Source organism: Channa argus, chromosome 10, assembly GCF_033026475.1.
Source record: "Channa argus isolate prfri chromosome 10, Channa argus male v1.0, whole genome shotgun sequence".
Lineage (NCBI taxonomy): Eukaryota > Metazoa > Chordata > Actinopteri > Anabantiformes > Channidae > Channa > Channa argus.
In genome coordinates, this window is record NC_090206.1 from 17,655,595 (window position 1) to 17,667,119 (window position 11,525).

The 11,525-nt window shown below is 39.4% G+C and overlaps 2 protein-coding genes across 3 annotated transcripts in view; one reads left to right on the plus strand and one right to left on the minus strand.

The window, feature by feature from the left end:
* The window catches only part of bcorl1 (BCL6 corepressor-like 1), a 32,287-nt gene extending 22,627 nt beyond the window's left edge, over positions 1-9,660 (plus strand). Inside the window, exon 13 of the mRNA XM_067518084.1 lies at positions 1,687-9,660. Within this exon, the coding sequence (XP_067374185.1) occupies positions 1,687-1,705 (19 nt within the window). The 3' untranslated portion in view covers positions 1,706-9,660. The remainder of the gene's footprint in view (positions 1-1,686) is intronic.
* On the minus strand, positions 9,576-11,319 carry mid1ip1l (MID1 interacting protein 1, like). Of its 2 annotated transcripts, none has more exons than XM_067518099.1 (2): positions 11,051-11,319; positions 9,576-10,826 (listed from the first exon to the last, which is right to left on the minus strand). In XM_067518099.1, exon 2 carries the CDS (start codon positions 10,759-10,761, stop codon positions 10,270-10,272), a length of 492 nt encoding a protein of 163 aa, XP_067374200.1. In that variant the 5' UTR covers positions 10,762-10,826; positions 11,051-11,319; the 3' UTR covers positions 9,576-10,269. The 2 variants fall into 2 exon arrangements, with proteins under 2 accessions (XP_067374200.1, XP_067374199.1); XM_067518098.1 differs by having other exon boundaries at positions 11,157-11,317.
* Positions 11,320-11,525: the final 206 nt, after the last annotated feature.

Here is an 11,525-nt window from a genome sequence, read left to right on the forward strand (position 1 = left end):
GAATCTTAAACATGCAAGAATAAATGTTCCAATCTGTCTGAATTGTGCTTTGGACATTTGGAGAACGTTTTAGTGCTTGAGACAGATAACACTTGCTTTCATCCTGTGAGACTGCACAGGGCTCTTTTGTTATGATCAGCAGGATTTAAACAAATGCATTCTGCCCTGCACACATAAATGTCTGCAGGAGACTTCAGGATGTCTGTAAATTCAGCTCCATATTAGAATATGTGGATAAATCATTTAAGCTAGAGCATTATTTCAAATAACGCTTTGTACTTGCGCTAGATGTTCTTTTATTTGTGTTAATATGAGGACATGATAGTGTTTAACCTGTTACTATGTTTGACTGGATGCTTTTGCAGCCATGTATCTAAATATAACCAAAGAAAGGCCTTGCCACTTGCATGTTGCAAGGTTCCTGACCTCGTTCAGACATCAGCATTGACTTCTGTGTGCAGCCGACATTTCAGCCAGCTTGCATGTGCCCATGGAACCCAGTCACCCAGACATACTAACGAAATCTGCTCGACATTAAGAAATGTTGTACCCTGTATTTGTAGCTGCACAAAGGTCACGTCAACTAGAAGGGGCCTAAAAAGCTGGTCCAGAAAACTGTAGAGACTAGATAAATACCGCTACTCAAACAGTCTGATTCCACCATTGGCTTTAGCTAAATTAAATAACAAGCACATTTTAACCAGAAGCCAGAGCCTCCTGCAGCTTTTTGCCATGACCCCAGAATGTTCTGTAACACATCAGGTTACAACTATAGTAGTATGTATAATATTTGTATTGTATCATATTCTATAAATGTCTCTAATGTGCTCTAAAGCAGCTGACTCTGCACTTGCATGCTAAATATGAAGTTTGATAATTGTGTGCTGCTAAAGTTAAAGTACTAGAAAAGTTTAAATAATAGATTCTGTTTTTTTTAGGTGTGTGTGTTAAAACAACAGTGACACGAAAACTGAAACAGGTTTTTCTTGCTGTATCTGGCTTATCTGTAAGTCATCCATCCATCTAAGAGGTGCTTTCAGTCTAAGGGATAGGAGACAGTCATCCTGTGCAAAAGTGTACAATAAATTTTTCACATTTATCTGATGGCTCCAACCTTCTAATTTAGTGACATTAATTAAACATCTTACAGGAACTTAATGTTAAAATGTTTATATTTGAAAGATATCCACTTTATTTGATCAGCTCAAACTGATAAAGTCTAATATAGCTCTAGTTTATTCTTTCTTTTTTTATAGCATAATCTTTAAGTGCTGTTAATAATGTAACTCTAATGAACCCAAACAGTTACACTTTCAGCTGAAGTGACAAATGAAAGTAGCTGAAACGGGAAAGCACTTAAAGAATAACTAAATTAAATGCTATTAAGGTGTAAAACCAACACTACATCTTCCCTACTCAGGTTTGGTTTAGTTGTTGGCCTGCAGCCTGAGTTAGCTTGTACGTCTGGACCATGCACCTTCATAATTGTCTAAAAACTATTGAAACGACTGCCACAAGGCTGTGGCTCACCGTGGCCTTTCTGCGTGGAGCCTGCATGTTCAGCTCATGCGTCCATGGGTTTCCTCTTCCTCCCACAATCCAAAGCCATGCATGTTAGGTTAATAGCTGACTCAAAATACCAAATGTGTGAAATGTTTCCTGTCTGTGTGTGTCTCTCTGTGTTAGCCCTGAAATAGATCGGTGACCTGTCCAGGGTGCAATCTGCCTCTCGCTCAATGGGATAGGTTCCAGGGCCCCCCGAGACCCAGGATAAGCAGTTACAGATAATGGATGGATGGACAGAACTGTGCCCTCCACTGAAGGGACTTCAGTGAAAAGATCTTTTAATGGCCAGTGTGAACAGGTGGAACAGTTACAACAAGTGAAACCTCTTCCAGTGTTTGGGCACCTGAATGTTGTTTTAAGACATACTTGAAGAAATGTGAACCTTTCCTTAAATCATCAGTTTCATAGAGGTTTTCAGTTATTTACTTCTGTTTCTGGGTGGTTTCATCACTTTTTGGGTTTGTTCACTTGCTCATTTATGTTTTATATTTTGCAGGGAGTCACTAACTGATAACTGTGTTATCAGAATCACTGAGGAACACAGAAACTTTATACTTTGTATTTTAGCTATATCAAGGTACAACCTCTGCTAAAGTGCGATTACTCATTATAAACATACAAAATGTCTTTTTTACTAATATTATCAACCTGCAAGAGTACAAACTAAAAACTTCATCAGAAATGAAAACAGCTGAAATATCAGCTGGTGTGTAATCTTTGAAAACATAACATTTTGTTTTGAGAGCTACAGGAAATTGAGTTGCCAGTTTGAATACACACATTTAAAGAGATTAGTAATTGTGTCTTCAGGCAACATTTCGGACAGTACAGATCATCCCTGTGTTTAATTTTGGGTGGTATGAGTTTCTAATGGGTCCACTGTTAATAGAAGCCTACATGTTAGTGGACACACACACAGCTGTGCCATTGTCTTGCTCTTGTCTTGCAGAGTAGATTAGGCACAGCAGCCAGTCAATGGACACAGGTACTGGCCTGCAGGGGACTCTCCTCTTTTTATCTCACTGACTGTGTCACAAAGAGCTGAGGATTTCAGGTGCAAGAGATGACTCAGATCATTATCACTTACCTGCCTTATAATTACACTAACCTGAGGACCAAAGGTACAGAATTACATTCATAGATGTGGGACCACTGGTGGAAAGCATCGAAATACAGTTACTTTAAGTGCAATGTTGACATACTTGTGTTTTAGTTACTGGAGGTTAGTTACATTTTCATATCATTAATGGTAAAAGGGCTGCTCATATAGCACTTTTACACTGTTGCACACCAGTGATGAAGGCTGCCATGCAAGGTGGTCACCTGACCTACAGGGAGCAACTTGGGGTTCAGTGCCTTGCCTAAGGACACTTCGGCACATAGTCAGGAGGGACCGGCAGTTAAATCACTGACCCTGTGGCCTGTGGACGACTACCTTACTAACTGAGCTACAGCCGTAAAAATACTGAAGAAGGCTTAAAAATAAAATATACAATATTACATAAATAAGGATAAAATAGCTTTGGCATTGACTAGCTACAACTACAATATAAATGCTGCTTCCATACAAAGATAATAATGAAACAACAATAAAACAAAAATTCTAAAAAACCTAAAAGGAGAGATTTTGCATGATGACAACTTTTACTGTGTTGGTGGCACTTTTTCTGGAATGAATCTGGATACTTCTCCTACGGTTAATTGTTGTACGTTTTATACCGTTTCATTACTTTGACACCTGGGTTATGTGTTAATATGTAGAATAGGTTTTCATCTACATTAATACAAAATGTATTTGTGCTCCTTATTAACCTATATACTTATATAATAAACAGCCTTTATGAGAGGGACATTTGGTCTAATTGGATCTTTTACTTCTCATACAGCCTAGGTACACTTTGATGATGATACTTGTAACAATGTCGTATTGCTTTTTTATTTTTTCATATCAATGATAAATCCTAGCCCCACATAAAGCCACTGGGTTTATCTGTACTGCAGACAAGGCTGTGCTGAAGTGATTGTTCACTCTCAGAGACACTCTGTGTCAGGCTGTATGCTGCTGCAGCTGGACTCCACGCCCACTCATCTTTTACGTAACCATGCTTCCTCTATATGTTCTGCACAGGGCAGGCATGTATCAGGGTGTGGTATTTAACCAACGATTGCAAATGACGTGTGGTCTGAAGTTTGCAAGTGTACCACCACCGCCTTCTAGTCCTCCCTGCTGAATTCAGCATATTCACTTCCTACGTGAGAGGAGTTTCATGGTAAGGAAGGCCTTTGTAACAACTCACAGATGGATTGTTTTCCCAACAACACAGAACACACAGAAACTAGTTTGGCCTGAGTCCTATCGTAAAGTCTAAAAGAAAAAACAGGAAGAGGGTGGTACCTCTGTGTTGCAGAGGTTCGGTAGAAAAGCCTCAGCTGAAATAGGACACGGTGTTCCTAACTTCACCGGTGATTGTGCCGACAAGACAAAAGAACTGAAACTGATCTGAGGCTGAAACACTGGACCACAGCTTCCAGCTGAAACCAGACACTCAAACCTAATATACAGAATTTACAGCTGTCATTCCTGTCTAACACATAACAGGTCATGGTAAAGGCCCAGTGTTTCTGAACCAAGCATCTGGACAAAGGGACTCTAAACATTTATTAGTATGAAAGTCAAATGACCGCAATGTAACAAAGAGCCACTTCACTGACACACAAACCAACATAAAGCAGCACAAATAGACTAAGAGTAGAAAAAAAAATCATAAAGAAATATAAAAGTCGACAATTAATTAACAAAGAACAACCTGCGAGACTGCGGCAGAGACACAAAATGACCACAAAAACAAAACAACTAACAACAAAGAAATAAAATTGGTCAATTGAAGAAAAATAATCACAAGGGGACAAAGCACAATAACAAAGAGTAAAGAAAATGACCATGTAAAGCCTAGACTGGATGTATAGCAGAGACAACCGCAGAAACTAAATTTTACCACCAAGAGAAAAAACTACCATAAACAAACAAACAAAAAATTGTGTACAATTAATGATATACTGTACAGTTTATTATTGCCAAGAACCAGGGCTTTAAACTTTAACGGATCTACTTCGACCTGCACTTAGACCATAATCAAAACAGTATCAGTAACTGATTGAAGCCATTCAGTTGTCTGATAACACCTTAATATTTTAATTGATCACAGCACAAAGTTCACATGGAGATGAGCAAAAACAAAAACAAGAAACTACCGCAAAATATTGTAATAAAAAAATCTATTTTCTTCTTGAATGTTTTCTGCAAACATGCTGCTCTTGTGCTGTTTGGGACACCGAGAAATGTTAACGACGTTAGTGAGCGTGCTGGTTCTACTTACAGCACAAAGCAGCATATTGTGAGTGTGAGCCAGGCTCCCTTATGTGGGCTCCACCATCTTACAGGCAACATATATGACATTATACAAAAACAAACCTGTTCAAATCCCAAGCAAACAAGTGCATTTACTCAATTACAATTACTTTTTCCACTTTGCGTTATTCTATATTTCTGCTGTGTTACATTACATGGTGAAATATTATACTTTTACTACAGTGACTTTTTTGGCACCTATAATTACATTGAAGAGCAAAACAGAACCTACACTCAGGGGCCAATTTACATCTGATGGCAATGTTTTGAAACTCTCACTGTACACAGTATCTGCTGTTAAGACTGAATAAGAAGAGGGCGGAAACTGCAGATATTAAAACTTTGCACTACGTGTAAAGCTTAACAACAAGAAAAATTTTTCAGCCTTTCCCTTACAAATATAAATACCTAAATACATTTAGTAAGAAAAATTCATTTATTGCCTACTAACTGGATGAAAAATGAGTTGTGGAAGAAGCACTGGGCTGCAGGTTCAGTCTTAAACCTGATTATTTTTGATAGAATGTGATACCATAATATGACAATGTTTGTTTGTTTTTTTACTTTTGGGCTTTTATTAGTTTTTATTTTGTACAATACCTTCTTCTTCATCTTCACATTCTGCAGACATTTTTTGGCAATGGAGTAAATTTAGTGTGGCTGTGCTAAGTTTAGCTTTAAACAGAAACAATAGTCATTACATAGAATTGTGAGGTAATACTGTCTGCCTCAAATGTTAACAAAATGGCCCTGTTGAAAGGTAAAATATACCTAAAGCTAATGCAAAAAATAATAAAACAATTCTGAAGGGACGCTTTCTTATTCTTTACGTCAGCTAAGTAAAGTCCTAATTATATGCAGAGTGTACTTTAAATGATCAAAACATTACTTTATAAGCGAAAAGTCTGCTATAGAACTCCTTAAGTTGAGCAAATGTTTTCTTAGTTCAGTCCAGATTCACTCAGAAAGATTCACAGAAACACATGTGGGATATTAAAGCAAGCAACACAGAGCAGGTGTTTACTCAGGGAGCATTGCTGTTACTATAGAAAAGTGCACAATAATGGTAAACAGGTGAAATGAGCAAACAGTAGATGTGGCAGGCACATATGTATTAAGTGCAGATAAAGCCTTAATATAGAATCATGTTATTGACCCTTAGAGGGCATCTTCCAGCACCTATATCAGGTTGTCTTGACCTGCACATCATAAAGTCATAATCTCTGCTCTGTCTGGTTGTCTGGAGCTTTATCCCTGAGGTTTATAGCCATTGAGCAACTGACAGTGGTTATGAGGTGAAGCTACTGCCATCTAAGCGACAGCACGCATTCACTGCCGTTGTCTGCCAAGTTCAAGATCACGCAGCCTCATGCTGACAGCCAGGGCAAAGACCTGCCAACCCCAGAGATTCGAGATGCCTTTCAACACCGAAAATTTGTTCATCCCACCAAGTTAAAATTTCTGTATAGTCCAGATTTCTTTAAACCTATATTTTACATTTTGCATAAAATGCTATTTATCATTTTACAATAAAGTGGACTTTGATGCTTCATTCTCCTTTCCAAACTCTGTGCTCCACATGATGAAACAGCACATTTACTCTTAACTCTGGAGCCATTTCAAATCTGCAATGTACCGTCTGAGTAACTGCAACCATTTGGTCTCAGGTTTCTCAATGAGAGCGAGGAGACTTGTGCGTGCCGGCAGTCAGAGCTGTGTTGCAGAATACCATATGTGTCATGGTTCAAACGTTGTTTGAGATTTGTTTGGTTGTTGCATGCAAAGTAAAATGCTTTGAACTTTAAATTATACATTTAAAGAGATGTCAATCAATGTGTCTTCTTTATGTTTAAATCAAGGGTTAAAGGAATTATTCAGTGTTTTTGAACATACACTATGTATTGTTTGAAATTATTCTATATATTATTTTAAAAATATTTTTCTGGCAGAGTTAGATAAGACTATTGATCACAGTCCTTAGATGTCTTCAAGCTGATTAGCCTAATTTAGTATAAACACTGTATCCTCCTTGGCCTGCCCGAAGTTAACAAAATTCAGCGATCAACACGTTTAAAGGGGCACAAAATGGGGTCCTAATTGACATTAGGTGCATTTACATGGACTAAAGTAACCAGGACTCAGTTCGCTTTCTCTGGAAAGCCTAACGGAAAAGTTGGTTTCTGAAATCAGCATAGGACATTAGGAAACCTGGTTCCCAGGGAGAATACAAATTTCTTTGCCATGTATACATGTAAGCAGGTCTCTAATCAGCTTTCTTTAACTGTGCATGTGTGTAACGAAAGGCTGCAGACAAGTGAGTGAAAGACTGCTGCATGTGTAATAAAAAAATACAGAGAGAAATGCACATTGTGATTAATTATTAGTCTATTTTTATTTTAAAAAATCAGTTGCATAGCTTCATTAATAGTTTCTCCATTGCCCTGTAGTCTGTCTGCAGCCATTTGTTATGCACACACATTGTTAGACAAACCTAAAAAAAACTGCTTTGCCATTTGAATGAAAGTTAAGAAATTTGCTTATCTGAAAACTGCAAATTGATTACTTAAATGCAAGTAAACACCGTATCTAAACATAATGTTTAAAACCAACGTGACAAAAAAATTTTTACACACAATGTGAATTTTGTTGAAAATGAAAAATAAAAAAATCTCACATAATAAGGGCATAGTTATGCTATGTAATTTTGTGTACAGCACACAAACGTTTAGGGTTTAGTGCCCCTTTAAAGTAATTTATATAACATCTTATATATCTTCTATTTAATCAGTACAAAAACAGAAAAGTAAAGCCCACTGCTTTACAGTGGTTTGTGTGTGGAGGAATTGGTTTTGGTTCAGTTATTTACTTCCAGTTTTTTTTTACTCTCTAGCTAATGTGACTATCTGCATGTCAAGTATCGATTTTTATTTTACAAAATCAATACACCCATTTCCTAAACTTTTAAACTTGCAATAATGTATTTTTCTAGGCCTCTTGGGAAAAACATAAAACATGACTTTTTAAGTTGATACGTTGAACGTGTTGGAAAACCTGCAGCTTATGTGAACATTCAGAAGTTATGGAGCAGAATATCATTCACCTGAACAGGCCCAATTTTCCCTCGTCTTTAGCTCTGTTTTTGGTCTTCTTCAAATGCAGATTCAGACGTTCAATTCCACTGGTTGATCACTACCACAATCGCTCTTACACTGTGACTGTTTTCACATGGTCATTGTCTTTGCTCTTATTCCCATTCCTGTTATTATTTAAATGATGATTGAATCATAATTTAAGATATAGATGGCTGCTGTGAGTGTGAACTAATAGTTTAAATGAGTAGGAAATGTGTAGCTCAGGTTTCTGTGAAGAGATAAAATCCCAGTTTTCATTTACAATCACTCTCTGGGCAGCTGTCACTAGTGTGGTTGACCCAGTTTATCTGAGTGGGCTGCGACACACTGACCAGCACAGCCATTTTGATTTGCAGCCATTTGTATGGTCCATTGTTAGTGGAAACAGGACGACCACAGTCTCGCACCCCAGGGTTCATGCAGCACTTTTTATGCAAACTCCCTGTCCCTGGTGTCCTTGCTGCTGCTGGTCAAAGGAAAATCATTTTATATGATCATGTCTGGCCTTCTCTTGCTCCCTGAATGCTCATCGCCAGTATCTCTTAATCACTGCTGTGCCAGTTTTTTTTTTTTAGAGAGCGAGTGAGAGAGAGAGACAGACAGAGAGGAAGGGGGAAAACCCTCTGCAACTGGATTGGCTATTCTTGGTGGAGCTGTTGCTAAGGGGAGGGTTTGACTCAGAGATGGACAGATATGGCAGCTGGTGGGGCAATCACTTTGAGCAACATACAGTATAGTGCATTACATTTTAAAGTCCTCATGTTTAGTCTAACCCAGCTGAAAAACTCAGATATTTCAGATCATATTCTTGATGCCACCAGGGTGACTTTTAAATCAGGTTTGTCTCACCAAATATCACCTCTAATAGTTCTCCACCCTATGTAACTTTTAATAGCTATCCATCAACTGTTATTTCTGATGTTTGAGAGGATCAGTGTGCTGTGAAAACAAAAGGTCTGAAATTAGTTTAAGATGGAATATTTCCCCCCAAAACACTATCAGGACTTCTGCTTTGTTACAGCCTGACACTTGTCAGACTTTAAAAAAAATAAAGCAGACCTGTAAGGAAATATGCACAAAAATTAGCATAGCTGGACCTAGAAAAGCAAACAAGTTGAATAACATGCTCCAAAGAACACTACAGCAAGACATTTGACTATCAGCACAGCTGATTATTTACACAAGTGATGGGTTTAACAAATGTGAAAGCCATTACCTCGCGCCACAGCTTTAGATCTTAGGACTCCATAATGCTCCACACTGAGCTGTTAGACTTGTCTGCATTAAAAATTGAACCATGAGTCATGTGTAGTTTCCATGTTACAGCATGTCAAATTCTAATTGCATACCTGTAGAGGCTTTTTGTACTTTAGAAAGAGTTGTAATGCAAGTTTGTAAAGGTGGTGAAAGGAAGAGGCATGAGCACTTTAAACATCCTGTTAACTGTGACAAGAAAAACAAGACAGAAATAAGGTTTCAAATTATTTATTTCACTTTTACTGAGGTTCTGCTTCAATATAAAATTGGTTTTGAAATACCCAAGGACAAAAAACATGAGTCACTTTCACAATTTAAGTGGACAGACAATGGCAGGTAACTGAACAGGGCATGGGAAAATACAAAAAGTCAAGGCACACCATGTTACAGTAACACCAAGTGGAAAGATTTAAAACTCCTGCAGCTAAAAGCCCTTCAGCTCAGCATAAAATAATTTAATTTAAAAAGGAGGGACAGAATAACCAGCATTCAATATCTCCTAAAGTCAAATCTTTTATTATTCAATCAAATTTGGTGGCAAATTCATGTTTGAGTTTGAAATGAAGACTAGGCAGATTTCTGCATGAACCAGAGCTGTGCTTCATCCGGACTGGGTACAGGTTCAAGAAACCTCCAACCACAAATTAAATCCTCTGCATGAGCTGATTGACATGTGGGTATCACAGGTTTCAAGTCTGTCTGGTTTTGTGAGGGGGTGATTAAGGGGGAGGAAGTTGGAGTGTCGCTACGTAGGAGTGGGAGAAGCCACAAAGTGGTTGCCCTGGTCAGTTCTCTGTCCATTTACATTTATTAGGAAGAGATGGGGCCCTTCAACACAATCCATTGTGCAAGATAAGCAGTCCAGAGCTTGGGTGGGGTGGGGTCAGAAGAACACAGTAGACACTTCTATCTCATAAAGTTTCCTCCTCCAATTTCTCTCTTGTATCTGTTGGTCAGGTGGTCTGCTTGCAGCGTGAGCTTGGACAGAACGCCAAACAGTCCTCTGAGGTGATAATGAAACTGGCGCTCCAGGTCAGAGTTGTGGTCTGGGGATGGATCCCCAGTGACCTCCTGCTGCTTCTCCTGCTTCACGGGAATGTCCAGGAGGCCGGAGCTGCTGCTCATCTCCCTCTTCAGCAGACCCCACTCCATGTCGTTCTTTATGGACTTGAGGAGCAGGTAGTGCTCGTACATGTCCTTCTGCTTGTTGTGACACTGCGGTTCGTTATTGTTGTTAGTCTCCACCTCACTGGCTGCCTGCTCCTCCAGCGGCACATCACGCAGCAGGCTGGGCACCATGATTGTTTCGTCCATGTTGTTGGCAGCTGCTATAAAGCGGTGCATGACATTGATGAGAGAGTGCTTGTTGCTGGCTGAGTCGCTGCTGATCTGCATCATTTTTGCAGGCTGTAGTTTGGCTGGGTTACAGTGCGGAGCGGGCAGGTTGGGTTATTGAGGCTGATCTGCAAGGGGAGGGAAAGAAACATGAGGACGCAGGAAAAAGATGCTACAAATCCAGGCCTGACGCAGTCAGACACAGCTTTACATTCATCGGAAAAAAGGGCAACGAGTTCACCACACACAGAGCTGAGGCTGCAGGAAACGAGACAGCAGCTTGTCTGTCTTCTCCTCCACATCACAAGCTGACATTAGCGCACATTAAACGCAAATCTACTACTAAACTGACCGTTTTGCCGCATTGTGAAGCTCCAGTCTATTCGAAGTGACCTTGACTTCCTGTTTCTGAAAGCCTAATCAGCAACGGGCCTTGAACAAAAAGGATGCGCACTGACCTGAACCACGAGGTAACCTGCAGAAAACCCGTGTTTGGCGTGATGGTTACACAAACGAGTCTTCTCAGGGTCCAAAATCCAGCCGCCTTGAAGGAAAGTGCAAAATTTTCCTCAGCTGACTGGTAGTTGAACCCTGCATTTATAGCGGATACGCCGGGTTAGGGAGGACAGAAAAATAAAGTCCGCCCTGCATGTGTTTGTCTACGAGCCTATTGGACAACATGGAGGATGTGGGCTGGATTCGACAGCATCTGATTCTACATGGACCAATGAGACGTCAGATCACAGCTGCCAAGCCAAGTGTATTTGTTCTGGGCTCGTCTGCAATTAGCTGCACCCTATTTATTTCTCTTGTTTTCAACGCCGTTT

Bases quoted from the DNA above. Each gene is read 5' to 3' on its own strand.
- mid1ip1l (XM_067518099.1), bottom strand. From the start codon at position 10,761: ATGATGCAGATCAGCAGCGACTCAGCCAGCAACAAGCACTCTCTCATC.